The sequence below is a fragment of the Chionomys nivalis genome, chromosome 16 (genome assembly GCF_950005125.1).
Source record: "Chionomys nivalis chromosome 16, mChiNiv1.1, whole genome shotgun sequence".
In the NCBI taxonomy this organism is placed as follows: Eukaryota; Metazoa; Chordata; class Mammalia; order Rodentia; family Cricetidae; genus Chionomys; species Chionomys nivalis.
In genome coordinates, this window is record NC_080101.1 from 48,617,985 (window position 1) to 48,636,765 (window position 18,781).

At 40.5% G+C, this 18,781-nt stretch overlaps 1 protein-coding gene across 1 annotated transcript in view; it reads left to right on the forward strand.

Moving 5' to 3' along the window:
• Window positions 1-18,781, forward strand: part of Prex2 (phosphatidylinositol-3,4,5-trisphosphate dependent Rac exchange factor 2) — a 283,473-nt gene that overhangs the window by 49,157 nt on the left and 215,535 nt on the right. The window contains exons 2-3 of the mRNA XM_057790240.1: window positions 16,188-16,259; window positions 17,670-17,792. Coding sequence (XP_057646223.1) covers window positions 16,188-16,259; window positions 17,670-17,792 — 195 coding nt within the window. The remainder of the gene's footprint in view (window positions 1-16,187; window positions 16,260-17,669; window positions 17,793-18,781) is intronic.

Consider the following 18,781-nt stretch of genomic DNA (forward strand, 5'->3'; position numbering starts at 1 on the left):
TTGTTTATTTGAGACACGGTCTTATGTAGTTCAGGCTGACCATCACCTCACTCTATGTAGCCAGAAATGATCTTGGATTCTTGATTTTCTTCTCTCAAGTGCTGGGATTGTTGGTCTGTGTCTCCATACACTTAGTTGGTTTTCCTTCTTGAAGGTCCCCCTTCAGAGACTGTTATTAACAAAAATAATAACAGTCATACCTGTTAAGAGTGTTTGATGATAAAAAATAAAATACAAAAAATAACAGGAAACACATACTCATATGGGACTCTGCCTCAGGGGGTAAAGCTGCTTATCTGGTGATTGGGAGAGTCTGATTTAAACCAGCCTGTGGCAGCCTGTCGTCCCAACACCTGGCATTCTTTCCTCACTGATTAGAAATGCTTCCTTTAGATATTAGATGCTCAAATGGTTGGGCTGTTTTCTAGTCATCTCTGTACTGTGAGTGTTTGTCAATAAACTGACCTAATTTTAGCTATTTTGATTATGATCTATCAGTTGTTTCCAGGGAGAGAGATGAGCAGAGCAAGGAAATGCTGTTATAAAGTGTGGAACAGCTGCTCTGTTGACAGAAGAGGGTGAAGATGATTTTGGGTTTTGGAAAAGATGAAAGGGGACCTGCACTGTAAGGATTCCAGGATGTGGGGGGCCAGCTGCAGTAGCAAGCTTTAAGGAAAGGGTCAAGTTGGCCCCTGTATTCCTCAGATATAAAGCCTGCAGGCCAGGTACATAAATCTCAAGATTAATAAAGAGGTCTGTCTATTAATTGAATAAAATGTCTCTTGTAAAGATAACTTTTCTCCTGTCCCTCATGAGATTCGGCACTGAGTTAGATCACAGGGTGAGAAAAGAGAGGGCATGGGTGCCAGGGAGGTGCTTCACCTTGGGACCCTGATTCCTTTCTTTGGGTTGTTTTCCTTCCCCCACTGCTAACATTTCCTTTTCATGGGAACTGGAATCTTGAATAACGACTTGAACAGGAATAGTGTTCTGCACTTTAAATTCGGGAAATGACCAGCTTCCTGTGCCACAGAAAAAGCTGTGCTTGGAAATATTATCTATATTGTGCTTCCCGCGTGGCCCTTTCTTTCATTGTGTTGTGCTATTTAAGTTATCTGCTATCAATGTAAATTCCTGACCAGCACAATATGAAGTATTATATCAAAGACACAATAGTCTTCTGACATCTTAGTGTAAATATTTGTATAATATTAAAAATAAAACAATTTAGACAATGCCTTATTAAGGAAAATTCATAAAGACGTTCATATCAGCTTATGAGCTGCTTTTAGAAGTTCATTTCTGAGGCTGGAGAAGGCTCAGCAGTTCACAGTGACTCTGCTTTTGCAGAGGACCTGAGTCCGTCGCCAGCACTTATGTCAGGTGCCTCACAGATGCCTTTACCTACAGCTTCAATAGATCTGATGCTCTTTGTGGCTCCTATGGTCACCTGTATATAAATGACACACACATAACACAGACACAGACATACACACACACACATAGCCCCCCCACACAAAGACACACACACATTTTCTGTGTGTGTATGGGTGAGACACACACACACGTTTTGTGTATGTGTGTGTTTTTTGCCTCGTGTGTCTGTGTATAACATGCATGCCTAGAGTCTGCATATTTTAGAGGAAAGTGTCATATTCTCTTGGAACTTAAACACACATGTAAAATATCACCAGAAAAGTGATGGGCCATTTGAAACATCTTTTCCTCTTTTTTTCCCTTTCTCCTATTATGAATTTTGAGATTAAAAGCTTCTTAGAAAAAAGAATGAAAGAAAGAAAAGAAGAAAAAGATGTGTCATAGCCAAGGGAGTCCATTTTGATTTTATGTTGTAATCTAGCCTGGTAAATTATCACTACTTGAGGATTCGCTAGTATTAGAAAGCATTGAAGCAAAGAGAGTGCTCACCTTATGACGTCTTTGAAGAGAATGTCTCAGATTGGCCTATGATTTTGTCATCAGCCTGTGTGAGTCTCATCTTGCTCAGATCTGAAGTCAAGGTTTGCTCTGGCTCTACTTCACGTAGGTTATACAGTGTTTATTATACTTCACGTAATAAAAGTCCTGTAAGCTTTGAGATAATTAGACAAAAAGCTCTGTTAGGTCTGTCACTTGACTGCGTGGATTATTTCTGTCCTCCAGTCTTTCTCGTGCATCGTGGTTATTGTGTGTGTGCAGTATGTCAATTTGTGTGTGTGCATGTGTCTGGCATGTGGAGGGCAGAGGCAAATGTTTCATGTTCCCTCCATCCCTCTGTGCTTTATTTTAGAGACAGGGTCCCCCTCACTGACCGAGTACTTGCTGATTGGATAAGCTGGTGGGCAGTGAGCTCCAGGAAGCTGCCCGTCTCTGCTGTCCCTGTACTAGGATTGTAGACTTGAGCCACTGTGTCTGGTGTTCTGTGTGGGGCTTGGGATCTGAACTTGGGCTCAGGCTTACACAGCAAGCCCTTCACTGTCTTCCTGCTCTCTCTAGCTCCTACCTTCTATTCTGGCAAGTTCGTAAATTTCCAGAACGTTCAGAAAGAAAGATTGACAAATATACACAGTATCTGGGTTGCAGGTCAGGGTAGGCAGGCATCTTCAACACAAAGACCCAATATTTGGAGACAATAATATTTAAAAATACCAATGACTCTGACTTACTGATAGTCTGGCTCAAAGTTTTGGTTCTAAAGTCACATTTTTTGGAAACCTTACTTTGAATTTTGAATATGAGTCATGTCTTGGGCTGACAATGTACAAAATGGTACTATGTCTTTGTTCTGGGCAACGACAAACAGGCATGCTTCAATCAGCCACATGCTCACGAGAGGAAACATCTGGTAGTCTACAATAAACTGTGTTGCTGCCCTACTAAGTGATTTGGTTTAGGTTGATTCTATCCATTTTTGGCTTATGATATTTTCAGTTTACAGTAGGTTTGTTAGTGTGTCACCCCACCCAACATGTAACATTTGTAAACAGTAGAATTTCTCTTAAAAGGTTTGTATTATACTGTTTGCTTTACTATCAAGGAGCTCTCCAGGAGTTGGCAGGATCACCCGTATAGAGGTGCAGGGAGGAAATGGCAGCAGCCTTGCCTTGAGCTCTCTTCTCTCCCCTGTTGGTTATTATGTTGGTTACTTTCCTGGTTGTAGGGACAACCACTGGCCCAAAGCAAATGAGAGAAAGAAAGGTATATTTTAGCACAGTTTCACGGTATGGAAGTCCTCACAGTGTTTCTGTCGGTGAGAACCCGTCAATTCCTTGGCTATGAGAATGTGAGGTAGCTTGCTCACGTTTTGGTAGCTGACCATGGACTTTAGCACTCTGTAGAGAGGGCCTCTAATAACCCTCTAGCCTAGCTCCTGCCTGCCAACTTGGCTCCAAATCTCAAAACAACACTGCCAGTTGAAGACCAGGTTTTCAGGAACATCTCACACTCATGATATAGGAATGGGATTAGTGGCAGGTGACAGTGGTGGCTGCAACAGAAGCATTATCTGATATTTATTGGACCTTCACCGTGGGCTGCACAAAGTACCAGCTATGTGATCCCCTCCATAGGATGACTTATCATTAGCTTGATGTAATAGATGAGGGAACTGATCGGCTTCTCATAAGTGCTTGTCACAGAGCTGAACGCCACCTCCATCTGTGTCCTGTGGTGGTACGTGAGTTGAATGGGTATTTCTAGATCTGTTGGAGGAGGTATGTGAGATTTTGAAGGGCTTCTAAACAACCCACCACAACACCATGTGCTTTCTGGGTTTCTTTAATTGACTTCTTCCTAGAATTACCTTGTGTAGCTAACCATTCTGGAAAGAGAACCACCCAAACAGTGTGGGAAGTAGGATCTTCAGGAAGCAAATGATTGTTGGGATAAATATGCTAAGAAGCTTATTGATAAAATTACTCACTAAAAATGCCAGTTGAAAATAAAGACAATGACATTATTCAGTATTTGCGATCACAGGTGCCGGAACTCCTGCTAGCTTCTCAGCTAAGAGTTAGTGCCTCAACATCAGACTCTGGAGAAACTAAGAATTAAGCACCACACATCAAAAAGTGTTCATTTTACTCCTGTTTTATTTTCTCCCTTTTATTTTCTCATGAAAGTAGTATTTGATTTGAAGTCAGATGGCATTTTCAAACTCATAGCTCTGGAATGATCAGTACTAAATGTTTGTGAGGGTCAAAAGTCCCTTGGCAAACCCCCAAGCTTATGGCTGTAAACTGCAATGGCTATAGAGATCAATTTGCAAAAATCGAGCAAAACAGACTTCAGTTTAAAAACTTGCTGTTGACTATACGGCCACCAACATTCAGCTTTAGCAGAAAGCATGGTAGGGAAGAGTGACACTTGTGACACAATGCAGTGAAGACGTGTGTCCCTCAGGTCCAGGCTGATGCTGCCCTTGAGGAAGACAGTCCCTGGTCTGCATTTCTTGGTGTTTGACATTGGGTGCTTCCTCTATTACTTTCACCATTGAAGAATTTTTGTTTTGAGACAGGGGTATCGTTGAACTCGGAGCTTACTGATTCCACAGGACTTGCTGGCTGGTGAGCTCCAGAGATCCTCTGGGCTCTGCCTTTCCAGAGCGAGGATCATAGGTCCATGCTACCAAACCCAGCTTTTCATGGGCATTCTGGGAACTCTGAACTCTGGTCTTCATGTGTGTGTGGCAGGAACCTCCCTGAGTAAGCCACCTCCCAGCCCTGAGTAAACGTCTTAACTGTATTTTGCTCTGTTCAAAGCAAACCCTGCGAGTGTTCTTCCCTTCCGCATTAGAACAATTATTGCCTTAGGGCAATAGAAATTAAATGGCTTCTTAACAAACTTCTCCTGACTGAGCTGTAAAATGAATTTGTAGGAACTGGAATTTCAGAAAGAAAGCTTGAACAGCAGAAAATTAATGAAAGACAAAAGAGGAGAAAAAAGGATTTCCATTTTGCTTTTAACACTTGAATGTGAGACTATAATTCTACTGTTGATAATCTTGCTAGTGGCCTTTTCTGTTCACCTGCAGTATTGCCAGTCAGCTGTTCAGCATCTCTAAAGTCCTGTGTCTGCTACACAATGTTCCAGTCCCGAGTGATGAAGACTTCCACGAAGACACATTTTTTTTTTCATACAGGTTTCATTTTTAAATTTATGGGGCTCAAGTAGAAAACAGTAAATCATTTTAATTATATTTTTCAACATTTTTTCTTTTCATTATATTCTGTACATGGACATTTTTGCCACATGTATGTCTGTGTACTTCATGTGTGCCTGGTGCCCTTGGAGGCCAGAAGAGGGTGTGGGATGGGCATTACAGTCAGTTGTGAGTTGATGTGTGAGTATTGGGAACTGAGCCTGGGTCTTCTGGAAGGGTAGCCAGTGCTCCTAACTGCTGGGCCATCTCTACAGCACCTTAATCATTTTCAAATCTCAAGAGTGTGACGACAGTTTTCGGCCTCTAAGACAATCATGATGGTGGAATTAATAGTTACTCTGAGAAAGGAGTAAACAACATCCTGTAGTGGGAAGTTGAGCACGTGTAGAAAGCCTGTCAGTAACAGTGATGGAACAATGCTTTTAGTCCGGGACCATGCAGAAATATAGATGACTTTCATGGGGAATTTGTTTTGATAACTTTTATCTGAGTAATCCAGGTGTTGTGTATTCTATTCTCTTTGAGTGACCTGTTGATTGATAACTACCCTTGAAATTGAGCCTTAAATAGTACTGAAATATTTAACAGATGCTTTAGTATTTAAAGGTTTTGTAGTTTTGTCTGGATGGAATGTTGCCATGGCAGCTGAGGGACAAACGATCATCTCTTTCAAAGATGAAAAGATTCAGTTGATGTCCATTTCATTAGGCAGGTGCGGTTCAGAGAGTAAAGACATGCAACCAATGTTACTTCAGAGTTGTGATTCAGGGCAATAAGAAAGGAAACATACCACTAAACATCCTTGAGTAGACGTAGACAGCACATCTCCCCACAACAAAAGAATTGTTCAGCTCCAAATGTCAACGGGACTGAGAAACCCTTCCATCCACAGATGGACAAGAAGACTCATAGACTGCACTCCATATTGCTTTTCAATGTTTAGGAAAATGAAGTACACTAAGGAAATTTAGAAGTCACAATCTGTGTTTCACAGCTTTGTTCCACAATCTTATTGACTATTTTAGTTTTTATGTTTCTGAGATAGGGTCTTACTATATTGCTCTAGCTGTTCTGGAACTCACCGTGTAGACCAGGCTGGCCTCAGACTTGCAGAAATCCACCTGCTTCTGCCTCCCAATGCTGGGATTAAAGACATGTGCCACTACACCCATCCTTATTGAATACTTCTTGAGTGCTGAGCATTGCTGTAGATGTTGGGTAAATATCACTGAGGCAATCAGGACATGTTTATCTTTTGGACCTCCTGTCATGGTGTGGGTTACAGAGAGCAAACAGACTCGTGGAGCTCTGAGGAGTGGTGGATGCCATAGGTAGGGCACGGTGGGGGCATGTCCGACTGTTGGTTTTAAGTCACTACTCTGAGGAAATGGCATTTAAGCCAAATGACAGTCAGATAAAAATAGTCCAGGCAGAGGAACGAGGTTCTGTGATGGTGCTGATGTGGAAGACGCACAGAGATGGAATGAAGCAGAAAGACAGATGGGATTGAGCAGTGTCAATGAGCAAAGCTGGACCGCACCAAGTAAGGGGAGGGTGATCATCAGGAGCCCTGTTGTGGGGGAAGACACTGGAGGAGGGGGGATAAAAAGATGAAAGTATAAAAATATATGTATGGAAATGTTTTAATGAAACTCATCATTTTGCATATTAATTAAAACTGAACTAAATATAGATTAGGTGGTTATCATGAAGATCTGAGTTCTCTGTCTAGCATTGATAGTAAAAACTGGGGGTGTGAGTGCGGAGGAGACTTAGTGGGTAAGATGCTTCCTCTGAAAGCACAAGAATCTGGGTTTGAACCCCCAAAACCCATATAAAATTTGGGACATGTCTGCACATGCTTGTGACCCCAGAATTGGTAGACAGAGATAGGCAGACCCCAAGAGTACATGCCAGCCAGATCACTGAAAGAAAAGGAGAATTTCTGATTGTCCTTCACTGGCCTCTGTATGTCCACAGACAAGTAGACCCGCATAGTCTTGTGCATATACAACACAAATATACACCACACACACACACACACACACACATACACACACACTTTATGTCAGGACATATTTGCAAATATAACACTAAGGAGACAGAGACACACAGATCCTGGGGATTGATTAGCTAGTCAGTTTAACCAAAATGATAAACACCAGGTTCAGTGAGAGATTCCATCTCCAAAATGTAAGGTGGAGACCAATAACGAGGTCATTTGCATCAACCTCTGGCTTCCATGTGCATACAATATGGGTGAACACACCTGCACACACATATTAGTGCACCATTTCACTGCGGGATAGTGCGGTAGGCAACTAGGTTATAAGAAGTCTGCCAGAGATTGGTTTAGTGTCCTCCTCAAGAGAGGTTTGAGCAAAGCTATTTGCCCCTCTCACCGCGTGAGTTCATGAGGAGGGTGACAATTTAGGAGCAAGCCTTTATAGATACTGAATCTACTGGTGTCTTACCCTTAGCCTGTCTAGCCTTGGGTTCTCCATTCCAAGGTACAGTAGAGTAGTCTTGTGGAGTGGCAGAAGGTGTGTGGCTTGTATTTTGTATGGAAGCAGACCCTTCAAAGATTTTGAACTGCAGAGTTTTAGTCTGAATTACATTTTAAAATAGTCATTTTTTCAGCTGCAAGAATGAATTTTAGGGAGACAGGATTAAAGGCCAGTACCTAATAATGGGCCTGCAACCCTAGACTAGTACTATTATGGTAACATAATTATAACAATATTGGAGTTGGTCATTTCCTTTTTTTTGTTTTGTTTTCTGTTTTTTTCTGTTTGCTATTCTACTATTTGCATTCCAATAACTTGGTAGTAAAATTAAATTGGAGAGAGAGAGAGAGAGATTGAGATTCTTTGGGATTTATAAGTAGAGGGTCTTATTGCATCCCACCCCATCATGAGTCTTATGTGTAGAGTCTGTGCCAGACTAGGGAAAATGGATACATTCAGGGAAGAAGTCAGATGAAGTTTTTAGTACAAGGATGTTAGAGATGTAATGAGAGAAAGGTCAACTTTAATGAAATAATAGCATTTTGTGCTATAGATTTGTAGTAATGAATCTTGCTCATTGCTCAGTGGAGAGTCCGTGGTATAAGTTATCTTCTCTTTCTCTTTTTTTCCCCTAGTAGTGCTGGACATCAAATCCAGGGCCTGTCAGATACTAGGCAAGTTCTCTGCTGCTCTCTTACAACCCCAGCTCCCTTACCTCCTCATTAAGAAGTAATTGGCTTCTCTTTATTGAAGGTTGTCTCCTCCCGCTAATATGGAAGCAGATACTTTTAACAGCTTGCTTTATTGATAGATTTATTCCACATGCCCGGAAGAGAGCTCATGGTCTGTGGATATTTGGGGCTTTGTGGAAACCTTTCAGGGGATATATGAGGTTCAAACTCTTTTCACAGTAATGCTAAATCTGCTTTGTTTTTACTGTATTGTCATGTCTACTGATGATGCAAGAGCTGCGGTCTCTGAAGTCATTAATGCTTTAGTCTGATACAAAGCTGTGGCCGTCTGCTCGTTTATGCACCTACTCCAAGGGGTCAAGGGGAGGATGACAGTTCCACTGGATAATATTCTTTCCTTTAAACTTCTTTGGAGGGGTATTTATTTTATTTCATATGTATGAGTGTTTGGCCTATATGTATGTCTTTGCACTAGATGTATGCCTTGTGCCCATGGAGGCCAGGTGAGGGCATTGGAGGTCCTAGAGCTGGAACTACAGATGGTTGTGAGCAACCGTGTGGGTGCTGGGAATTAAATCTGTGTCCTCTGCTAGAAGAAGTGCTTGAAACTGCTAGGTCATCTCTCTAATCCCCAATGAATAATCTTGATAAAATATTGAAATTTTTTCTATATGCAAGGATTTTGGCTGCATACTGTGTTTGTCTTTAGGAAAGGAATTTGTGGTATTGTTGGAGTTGCTGGGAACTAGAAATAGTGACTTCAGAACAAACTGTGGTTTCTGTCTTTAGAGTATTTGTGTATTTGGCAGACATTTGCTCAATAAAAGAAAAACAGCTGATAGTATTTGTTGACAGTGATAGAATTCATTCCTCTAAGTGAGCATTAGTTCCAGGAAATGTGTGACCATCTCTGAGGTTGACTGCTTCCTAAAACTTAAAGAATTTTCTGATAAACTAGATACTGATATTCACACATGTGATATTTTCAACATTACGTAGCAACTTTTATCAATATTTAGAAGATAGATATAACTATCATTAAATTAACACTGAAAATTTAAGCATTCACACTTGAGTGTAGAGTGTAGTAATGCTTTATGGTAGACCAATGAATTATAATGTGGCAGTGAAAAGTTCACTATAGCTTCATATTACTATAGATTTGAGTTTGGTAACTTTTTTTTTTTTTTTTTTTTTTTTTTTTTTTTTTTTTTTTTTTTGGTTTTTCGAGACAGGGTTTCTCTGCGGTTTTGGAGCCTGTCCCGGAACTAGCTCTTGTAGACCAGGCTGGTCTCAAACTCTCAGAGATCCGCCTGCCTCTGCCTCCCGAGTGCTGGGATTAAAGGTGTGCGCCACCACCGCCCGGCTTTGAGTTTGGTAAATTTATGTAAGAAGAATATCCATGATGATCTGAGTAAGTTATAAGAAACATACTCTTTCTGTATTCAGTATACATTTATATTAGATTGTTTTTTTTTTTTTTTGCTTAATTCCACTGAAACAACAAATCACAGCCATTTTAGCATACATGAAGATCCAGCTATCTTCTATTAAGGTAGTCATTCAAAATGGCAAACATCTAAAGCAGTGTACACATAACAAGTGGTTGTATTTATTTCTGAGAGTATCTGTGTGTGTGTTGTGTATGTGCAGACAGGTGTATTCAGGTGCTCGTGGATGCCATGGGAGGACTTCAGATGCTGTGGACCTGGAGTTATAGACATCTGTGAGCTGCCCAGACTGGGGGCTGAACATCCATCCTCTCATCTGCTGAACCATCTCTTGAGCACCAACTACCATACTTCTCACAGAAATTATTTTGAGAAAAACTAATGTCTTTTTAAAACCCCCAAAAGGCTTATTTAAATTAATACACAATGGGTCTATTAGTAATTTTAAAATAAATGACTATTAAATAAATAATTGTTACACTGATTCTGTTTTAATTTGTAATATGTTAGATATTAGACAGATGCATTAAAAAGAAAGACTCTTTGGGACTCAACATAGTCTTCATAAATATGAAGAAGCCTTGACACTGGACAGCTGCCAAAAACAGCACCTGACTCCGAACAGAAATGCTTGGCTTTTTCTGGCCAGTCCATTGCTACAGTACCTTTTAGACTGTGGATATTAACCTATGAAAACATATGGAAAGGGAAAAACACCTGCTCGAGAGCTTGGGAATCAGTGTTGAGAAAAAGGAAGCTGGTGAGGACAGGAGGTGTGCACAGAAACTGTGTTCCAGAACCTATTGCAAGGTGAGCGTGCCTTTTCTGGAAGTCCCAAATTGGACGTACACAAAGCCAAAAGTTTACTAACATTAACATGACACAATAATGAAAAATCCATAATTTATTTCATGCACAAAATTATTAAAAACATAAAAATTATCTTCAGTCTGTGCATGCAAGTTATGTGTTAAATCAATTTCATGTTTGGATATTTCACCAATATATCTCACTACATATAGATAGATAGATAGATAGATAGATAGATAGATAGATAGATAGATAGACTACATATCTCTCTCTCTATATATGTGTGTGTGTGTGTGTATTCCTGTGTGAAGAATTTCTTCTTCTCAGTGTTTCAGATGAGGTGACTTGACTGTGTAAAAAACTTGAAGGATGATTGGCTGTAGTTTTTTTTTTTTTTTTTTTTTTTTTTTTATCTACCTCCTAAGTTGTCTCCTGTGGTCACAGAACTTCTTGAGAACTTTTCTGTTTACTGGCTCCATCCCCTCCTTCCACTCTGCCCACCCCTGGTCAGGCTCAGCAGGACCAAGTGTGCCTGCTCTGTCTTGCTTGGTTATTTGGTACTCCAGAAGCAGTTGGTCTCCTCTCTGTCTCCTGCCCTCGTGTTTGTGACCCTGTTCTCCACAGCTTTACTCTTTATTGGAATTCTTATCTCCTGTGGGGTTTTTTTCCATGCCACTCCCTACATGTCGGAGAGGCCTGGAATATGCCTGACAGCCTTTTGCTGTCTTCTTCTTCTCCTTCTCCTTCTCCTCCTTCTCCTCCTCCTCTTCTTTCTTTCTTTCTTTCTTTCTTTCTTTCTTTCTTTCTTTCTTTCTTTCTTTCTTCCTTTCTTTCTTTCTTTTTCTTCTTCTCCTTCATTTTATGGACTGAGGCTGGAGGTCTCTCTCTCTCCATCCTCTTCCAAGTTACATCTTCATGCCAGTGTCACTGAGTGCTGATCTCACAGTGATTCTGAGAGTGTAGGAGAATCCTTCAACCATTGTTTCCTTTCAGAACCTCAAATGGTATGCCAACTCTTTGTTCAGAATCTCCATCTTAGTGTCCAGTGGACATTTCCAGCTCCACATGGCCCCAACAGCCTGTACTCACACCCTCAAAGCCTTTTTTCCTTTGGGTGTTCTCCATTCCCTTAAAATGGCATCACTGTCAGCCAGATGTTCACGGCAAACTCAGGCTGATTTACCAAGGTTCCGATGATGCTCTCAGGGAAACAAAACAAATGTTACTGATACCCCAAAGACTTGTGATGTGATAATGTTTTAGAGTTTAAAGGGCAAAAGGAAAACATTTACCCTTAATGTTTTTTTCACATCTATTTTTATAGAATGAGTACGTTTTCCCCCAGTAACAGTATAAACCATCTTGAAATTTGCTCATTTCATTTCTATATGTAAATTCATTCCTCATTCTTTATAGCTGAATTTCCAAGATGATCTGATGATTCTCAGACATTTCTATATGTGGAATATTGATGGGGGTACTTATATGGTACTCTAAAGTTCAGGTTAACATCAAGTGGCTAGAATCCAAAGTGTTAAATGCTGAAACTGTGGGACTTTGAGAGGGGGGAGAGGTAAGTCTATGTCATTGATAAAAATAATAAGAATGGCAAAAATGAGCTGACTGAGATACAATTGAGCCTTGAAATTTTAAAATACAAATGTATGTCAAGAGTGAAGTGTTGTGGTCTTGGCTTGTTTTGGGTGGGAGCAGTACAGTTGAGCTAACAGACAAGAGATTCATTTATGCTTCTCTTCTATCTAAAGACTTTCTTCCTTCTCTTGGTAACAAATCTGTAGTTTAGTGTCATGAAACTTTAGTTAGCGTTTGACATTTGACAAAGGTTTTAATCAAACATAATCAAACAGAGGAAAACAACATGGAAAAAATGTAAAGAGGAAATGAAGCATTTACTCACGGTGGGGGAAGATAGACACTACTGGTGTCCCAGAAAATGTTTTATATATTAGGTAGATGCTGAAAAAGTGAGCATGTGCCATCACCCGTATGAGCTGTAAGGTCCTTGGAGAAGCATCTGCAATCCCCACCTTCTCTAAATGTGACTTCTCTATCTTGGTTGGATTTCCACTGTAAGCAGTCTATGAAACCTAGATTGTGACTCGCATGGGGGAGGCATCCCCTGGCAAGGAACATAAGCTCCAAGTGGCTAGGTGAGAATGATATATATGTACAGGCGGCCATTATTCTGTGTCGAGTTGAAACAAAAGGTGCAGTAAGTCTGTTTTCCTGCTGTCATTCACTTGCTAGATTCTCTAACTCTGTTATTGGCAGCCTTTGAAAAGATCAACAAACCAATGTTGTCCAAAAAGTGGGCCCTGGACCTACTTTACCAGAGCCACCAGAGTCCTGCTCAAAGTACACACTAGTCCAACCATCTTTCTCGGAACTTCAGGAAGAGTTGGCAGTCAGCATGTAGACTCTTAAACGCGTGTAGAGTCTTAAACACAGCAGAATGCTTGTGAGCCATAGAGATTAAAAACTGCTTTCTGGGGGCTTATTCTTCAAATATATTAGTGCCATGGCCAAAGGGATCTACTTTCAGTGAAACTGTGGACTTGGGCGAATGAATAAATGCATCAAATAGTGCGTGAATTCCCTACCATGCCTTGGTGACTTGCTGATGCTTCCTCAGTTGCTGTGGGGAGGTTTACTCTGAGGAAGCAGTAGATAAAGCCTGTTTAAAATCATCCCCAAAGCATGTATTTATGTTTATCTTCAGGACAGAAGACTTAACATTTTTTTAAAAATACCAGTGTTCTCATGATTGTGCATTCTCAGCAAGCCATCTAAAGTCTGCTTTTCCTGTGTATAAAACAAGGAACTTGGGGAATGGTTATTTGGTCATACTGGCCGCGAGGTCCAGGTTCCTTTCCTATGCAGTTCAAACACATGGTCCATGATATCATGGAGGACAAGAAGATACACGCATCAGAGGACTATGAGGTTTACTGATTAGTTTGTATGATCCCTTCCAATTTTTATTTTAATTCAGTTTTACTCCTTCCAGGATTTCGGTTAGTAGTTGAGGAACGTGCTGGGCTTCGTTTATGGAAGAAAAGTTTACAGTTGCAGAGGTGAAGTTTAAGATTTGCTTGCACGAGACAGAACCTGTTTACTGTGTGGTCAACGTGAAATGTAAACGAGACAGGGAAAATATTCATGTTGTTATAAAGCTCGATAGAAAAGGTGGAGCATCATGTTGGGATGAGTATTTGGAATGTATTCAAGAGAAATAAATCTGAAATTAAAAATTAAGCAAAATAATACTAATTAAAATAGGTCCTTAAAACTACAAGACTCGAATGTTAGTTTTCTCCATGGCCAACTATGTATAACTTTATAAAATGGTTCAAAAAGAAATATCATATTTTAAATAAAAATTAAGGTTATACCAAAAAACTTGCATATTTATTTAATTTGGTAGATGTAAGAGAGCCTGGGTTATTCTTTTGCTTTGGCTCGGTAGTTAGGAAATCTGAGGTATGAACCAGATGAATCAGGAATAAGGAACGTGCTGAAGCTCATGGTGGGTACGATCTTGGGATTTGATTGTTTGATTTGTTTAAATAGGCTTTGTTTTTAAAGCAAGAGTGATAATGTGCGTATAGCCAAGGAATTAATGTCCAGAAGTCTCTTTCCTGATCTCTACGTAGAAGTAGCTACTGTTGGCAGTTTTGGAGTATTCTGAATATTTTTTTTCTCACAGATATAAAACTATAAAACATGCGTGTTGATATACACACTTGTGTGCATATGTTCATGTGTGTGCGCATATGTATTTGCATATCAAGTATGCCATTTTGTGAATTATTTTCACCAGACAGCTTTTCATGAGCATCTATCTTGTATACATATGTGTGGTACATTTTTGCATATATATCGGTCTAATTTTCTGTACATTCATGTCTGACTGTGATTTTGCCATCAAAGTCTGCAATATGAATATTGCATGTGTCTTGTGCTTCCTTTATGGGTGGATCTTTAGGTTGTTTCCAATTTTATTACTTTTATAATCAATGAGTCTCTTTGTCAGAATATATTCCTACGACAGATTCTGAGAGGTGGAATTAGTTGACTTAACCTGAAAATTAGGATTAGGTTGAACCTATTTATTCTGCCAGTAGGAAAGGCCACTTCAAGTGTGGCATGGATTGGAAGCAGTCTTCAGGACTGTTGCCCAGTTATTATTCTTGTCAGCAATGCCTGGAGGGTGATAATTTGGGGATATTACGCGCAATCTCTTGGTCACCATCAACTTTTCTTAATGCCTTCAATGTATAAATATAAGATGTCAAAGATATGGTTGTTATTATAATTTTTATTTTTTAAATGTCATGGCCAGAGGCACCTACCCTGAGCTTCTGTGTGCCCTGGAAAGTGCAGACCTTAGCTTAGCTGGTGGTGGCAGAGTCTTCATGGCAGACATTTCTCAAGTCCTTTCTAACTTTGTGGTGCTGAGGAATTGGTATAGGACTTCTGATATATTATCTACTGTTGAACAATATCTACAGTCCTTGAGATGATCTTACATGACCACTGGGTAATTTATGGATAATGTCCTGAGGACATAAACTAAGTTTGCTAGGTGCGAAGTTCCCTTTCTTTCTTTCTTTCTTTCTTTCTTTCTTTCTTTCTTTCTTTCTTTCCTTCCTTCCTTCCTTCCTTCCTTCCTTCCTTCCTTCCTTCCTTTCTTTTAAAACTCTTTTTATGTTAAGACTCACTATATATCAAATATTCTGTATTCTGTCTCTAATGAAAACTTAATTATCATTAAGAAGTTTCTGTCTAAATATTCTTAAAATCCTCCCACTCCCATGTTTCTCTCTGATGATGGACATTAAACCCAGGGACTTGTCCTTACTAGGCTATTGTTTTACCTCTGAGCCACTCCCTTAGCTTGTGTCTCAGTCTTGTATCTGAGTGTGCTGAGATAACTGTCTCTTTTCTCCCCTTCCTTCCTCCCTCCCACTCTCCCTTCATCCTACAGTACTAAGAGTCACTGTAGAATTTCAGGTGCCTTAACCTTTTTACTTGAAATGCCATATTTACATTATATTCTGGTCTTTCTGCACTTCGCAACACTTAAACTTTAGGAAGCACCCAATTCTACATGTTTACCCTAGAATTATGAGGACCAGGCGGTTGAGTATAATTCATATAGACGTAATCAGTTTTGTCTCTGCCTCACCATTGTAGTGAAAGTCAAATTCTCGGGTATGCAAAACAGTGTACGATAGTCTCATATATGATGATGGCAAAACTATTATACAGCGCTACTAGAATTTGAAACCTCAGTTTTATTTATTTTTGATAAGGTCTCACCACATAGCCTTGGCTGGCCTAGTAATCCTTATAGAGGTCAGGCTAGTCTTGACCTCTAGGCAATCCTCCTACATCTGCCTCCCAAGTACAAGGATTAGAGGTCTGCCTTGCCATGCCCACTGGTAAGCTTTGGTGTTTAGTGCGGTACTTTATCTCATTCTGAACAGTGATCCATCATTCTGTAATGATGCTCTTCTCTCATAATGTCTTCTCTTGTGTTCCCCAGGCCTTCTTGCACCGAATGAACCAGTGTGCAGCAGCAAAGGTTGACAAGAATGTGACAGAGGAAACGGTGAAGGTGAGCAGGCAGCTTTAGCCTTCAGGGCCTTTTTGTTTCTCTGCACCTCCACTCTGAGCTCCTCTAGGAGTGACTAGCATTGACAGAGGGAGCCAGAGTCTGGGGAGAGAAAGTAAGAGGACAGCTTACATGTCCTAGAGAATTCTTGTGCTTACCAAGATCATGTAAGCATTTGAAGAGATGAAAAGTAAGCCTAAGAAATAAGACTAGACCTTCACTGTCTATGAGAAGGCTGGATGAAGTGATAGACAGTTGCCAGAGTCGTTCAAGAAGGCAAGATATGGGGAAGTGGAAATTCCAGTCTCTGATCTCTCATGAGCAAAATTTGGATTATCCACTGCTACAGAAAGGAATGTAATACCCAAAAGTAAATCCATAAGCATTTCCCTACCTTGTAAAATGTAGGGAAGAGGTCCTGGATATGGTTTAGTGGTAGCATGTATTCTAGGTTGGTTGCAATGTCACTGCAGACATGAGAAGAACTAACTGAGAAGCACCAGCAGTAACTTAGGTCTCAGAGAGTGGCTAGAGAGTATGCAGTGTTTAAGAATCTGGGTTCCATCCCCAGCACCCCCTACACACACACACACACACACACACACACACACACACACACAGAGAGAGAGAGAGAGAGAGAGAGAGAGAGAGAGAGAGAGAGAAGAGTTTTGAGAAAAGAAATAAAGAATGGTAAATGAAAAATTATCTCTTGTAGTGGTTGCCGATTATGCTCTTACTGTTTTATTAATTAAAAAATCCAAGGGTTTTTTAATTCTTCTGACTCTGTTTCCTTATGGGTTATATATGTAACTTGCAGATTTTTCTACCATCGAAAGCTTTATTTAACAAGCTTTGGGTCACAGAAAAAGCAACCTATGATTCAAGTGGACTTGAGCACTCACTCATAGGGACTTCAGGTGAAAGAAAACATCTGTACAGGTGTTTCAGGGTGGGCAAAGTGTAGCTAGGGCTGCAGCACCCAAAGCCGCTGTCTGGGTACAGCGTAATGACCTTGCAGTTGACCCTGCTGTGACTTCTACTCATACACACCTGCCAGGAGGAAGGCTGGTCCATTCTGGGCTACTTTTCCTAGTCTCGAGGACTTTGCCGAAAGTCTGCCGGCAAATCTCCCACACTTTTACTTACAGGCATTCAGGGAAGAGGGTTGGCACTGGCAGGCTGGGATTTGTCCCTCAGACATTTTCCTGAGTTTCAGGATGGTGTCCCCATTCCCAGAGTTTTGTGGGAAAACAGAAGTCCAGATGAAACTGGCTTTTGCTTGCTGGGTAGGAGGAAGCACGGATGTGGAGTGGCTGTTCAAGGTGCTGGGTCCTCCTGGGCTTTTTAATTGAAATTTTCACATTTGCTTCACAACTGGACTTAACAGTTCTTATTTCTGTATTTATTTTATAGATGCTGTTCTCCAATATCGAGGAGATCCTTGCCGTCCATAAGGAGTTCCTAAAAGTTGTAGAAGAATGCTTGCACCCTGAGCCCAATGCCCAGCAGGAAGTGGGAACCTGCTTTCTTCACTTTGTAGGATAATGTTTTTTTCCCCCCTGTTTATTTTCAAGCTCCTTCTCTCTTGATTTTAAGGATTGCATCTTGGCAGAATATTATGGGTGAATTCAGTGTGAGAAGTAAAGCCCGACACCAGAAGTTTGGGGTCTTTTAAGGCCAGTGAAATCTTGCCCTCAGAGCCAGAAAAGGGGAGGGAGTCCCCCATCATCCATTTCACTCAAGGAATAAACAGCCTTTTCTTTTTCCTGACAAGCTAGTTCTTCGCATCCTCTGTAGCTTTGAATTCTAATGAATATTCAGTCCGTTTCATAATGAATGGATTTTTATGTTTCACTCAAACATAGCACATTTTTCTTTTGGGGCAGAAAATTCTCACTCTTATAATGGTGCTGCAAGGCTTTTCTTTATTGGTCAGAACGTTCCCTTGTTAACTTTCTGGTTACCAACCTGGAGGCGAAGGGACTGCTGCTTCCCATGACTGGTTTTCCTCCTGGGTGGCTTCTCAGAAGTTTGTTTGGAGCGATGTTGGGAAGAATGAGGCGCAGGGCCTCAGTTGTCTGGGACGCCCACCTCATGCCTTGCCATCAGTTTCGTGTATTTGTACAGGATACCTGGACCTGTGCACTCGATTTGAAAAGCAAGAAGCCACCTGCTTGGTGTTTTTAAGAACCAAAGGATATTCATACTACAAGAATAAATTTAAAAAATATTGTCATTGATTCCTTTCCATGGGTGCTAATTTTCAGAATGCCTCTCTGAATCAAATGGCCACCCAATGATTATCTCATATACACAATAGGTGAGACTACACAAGTGGCCACATAATGACTATCTAACATACGCAGCTAGGTATGTATGAAGCTTTGTGTGTATTTTCTGCTTAGTCATTTATCTGTAGTTTCTTTATCTACATGTGATGAACAGGCTTGTTTTGTAATCTATATTTTTTAAATGATTATTCTACCAAAGGGAGATGCTCCTGGGGACTGGGTTGATTATTAAAC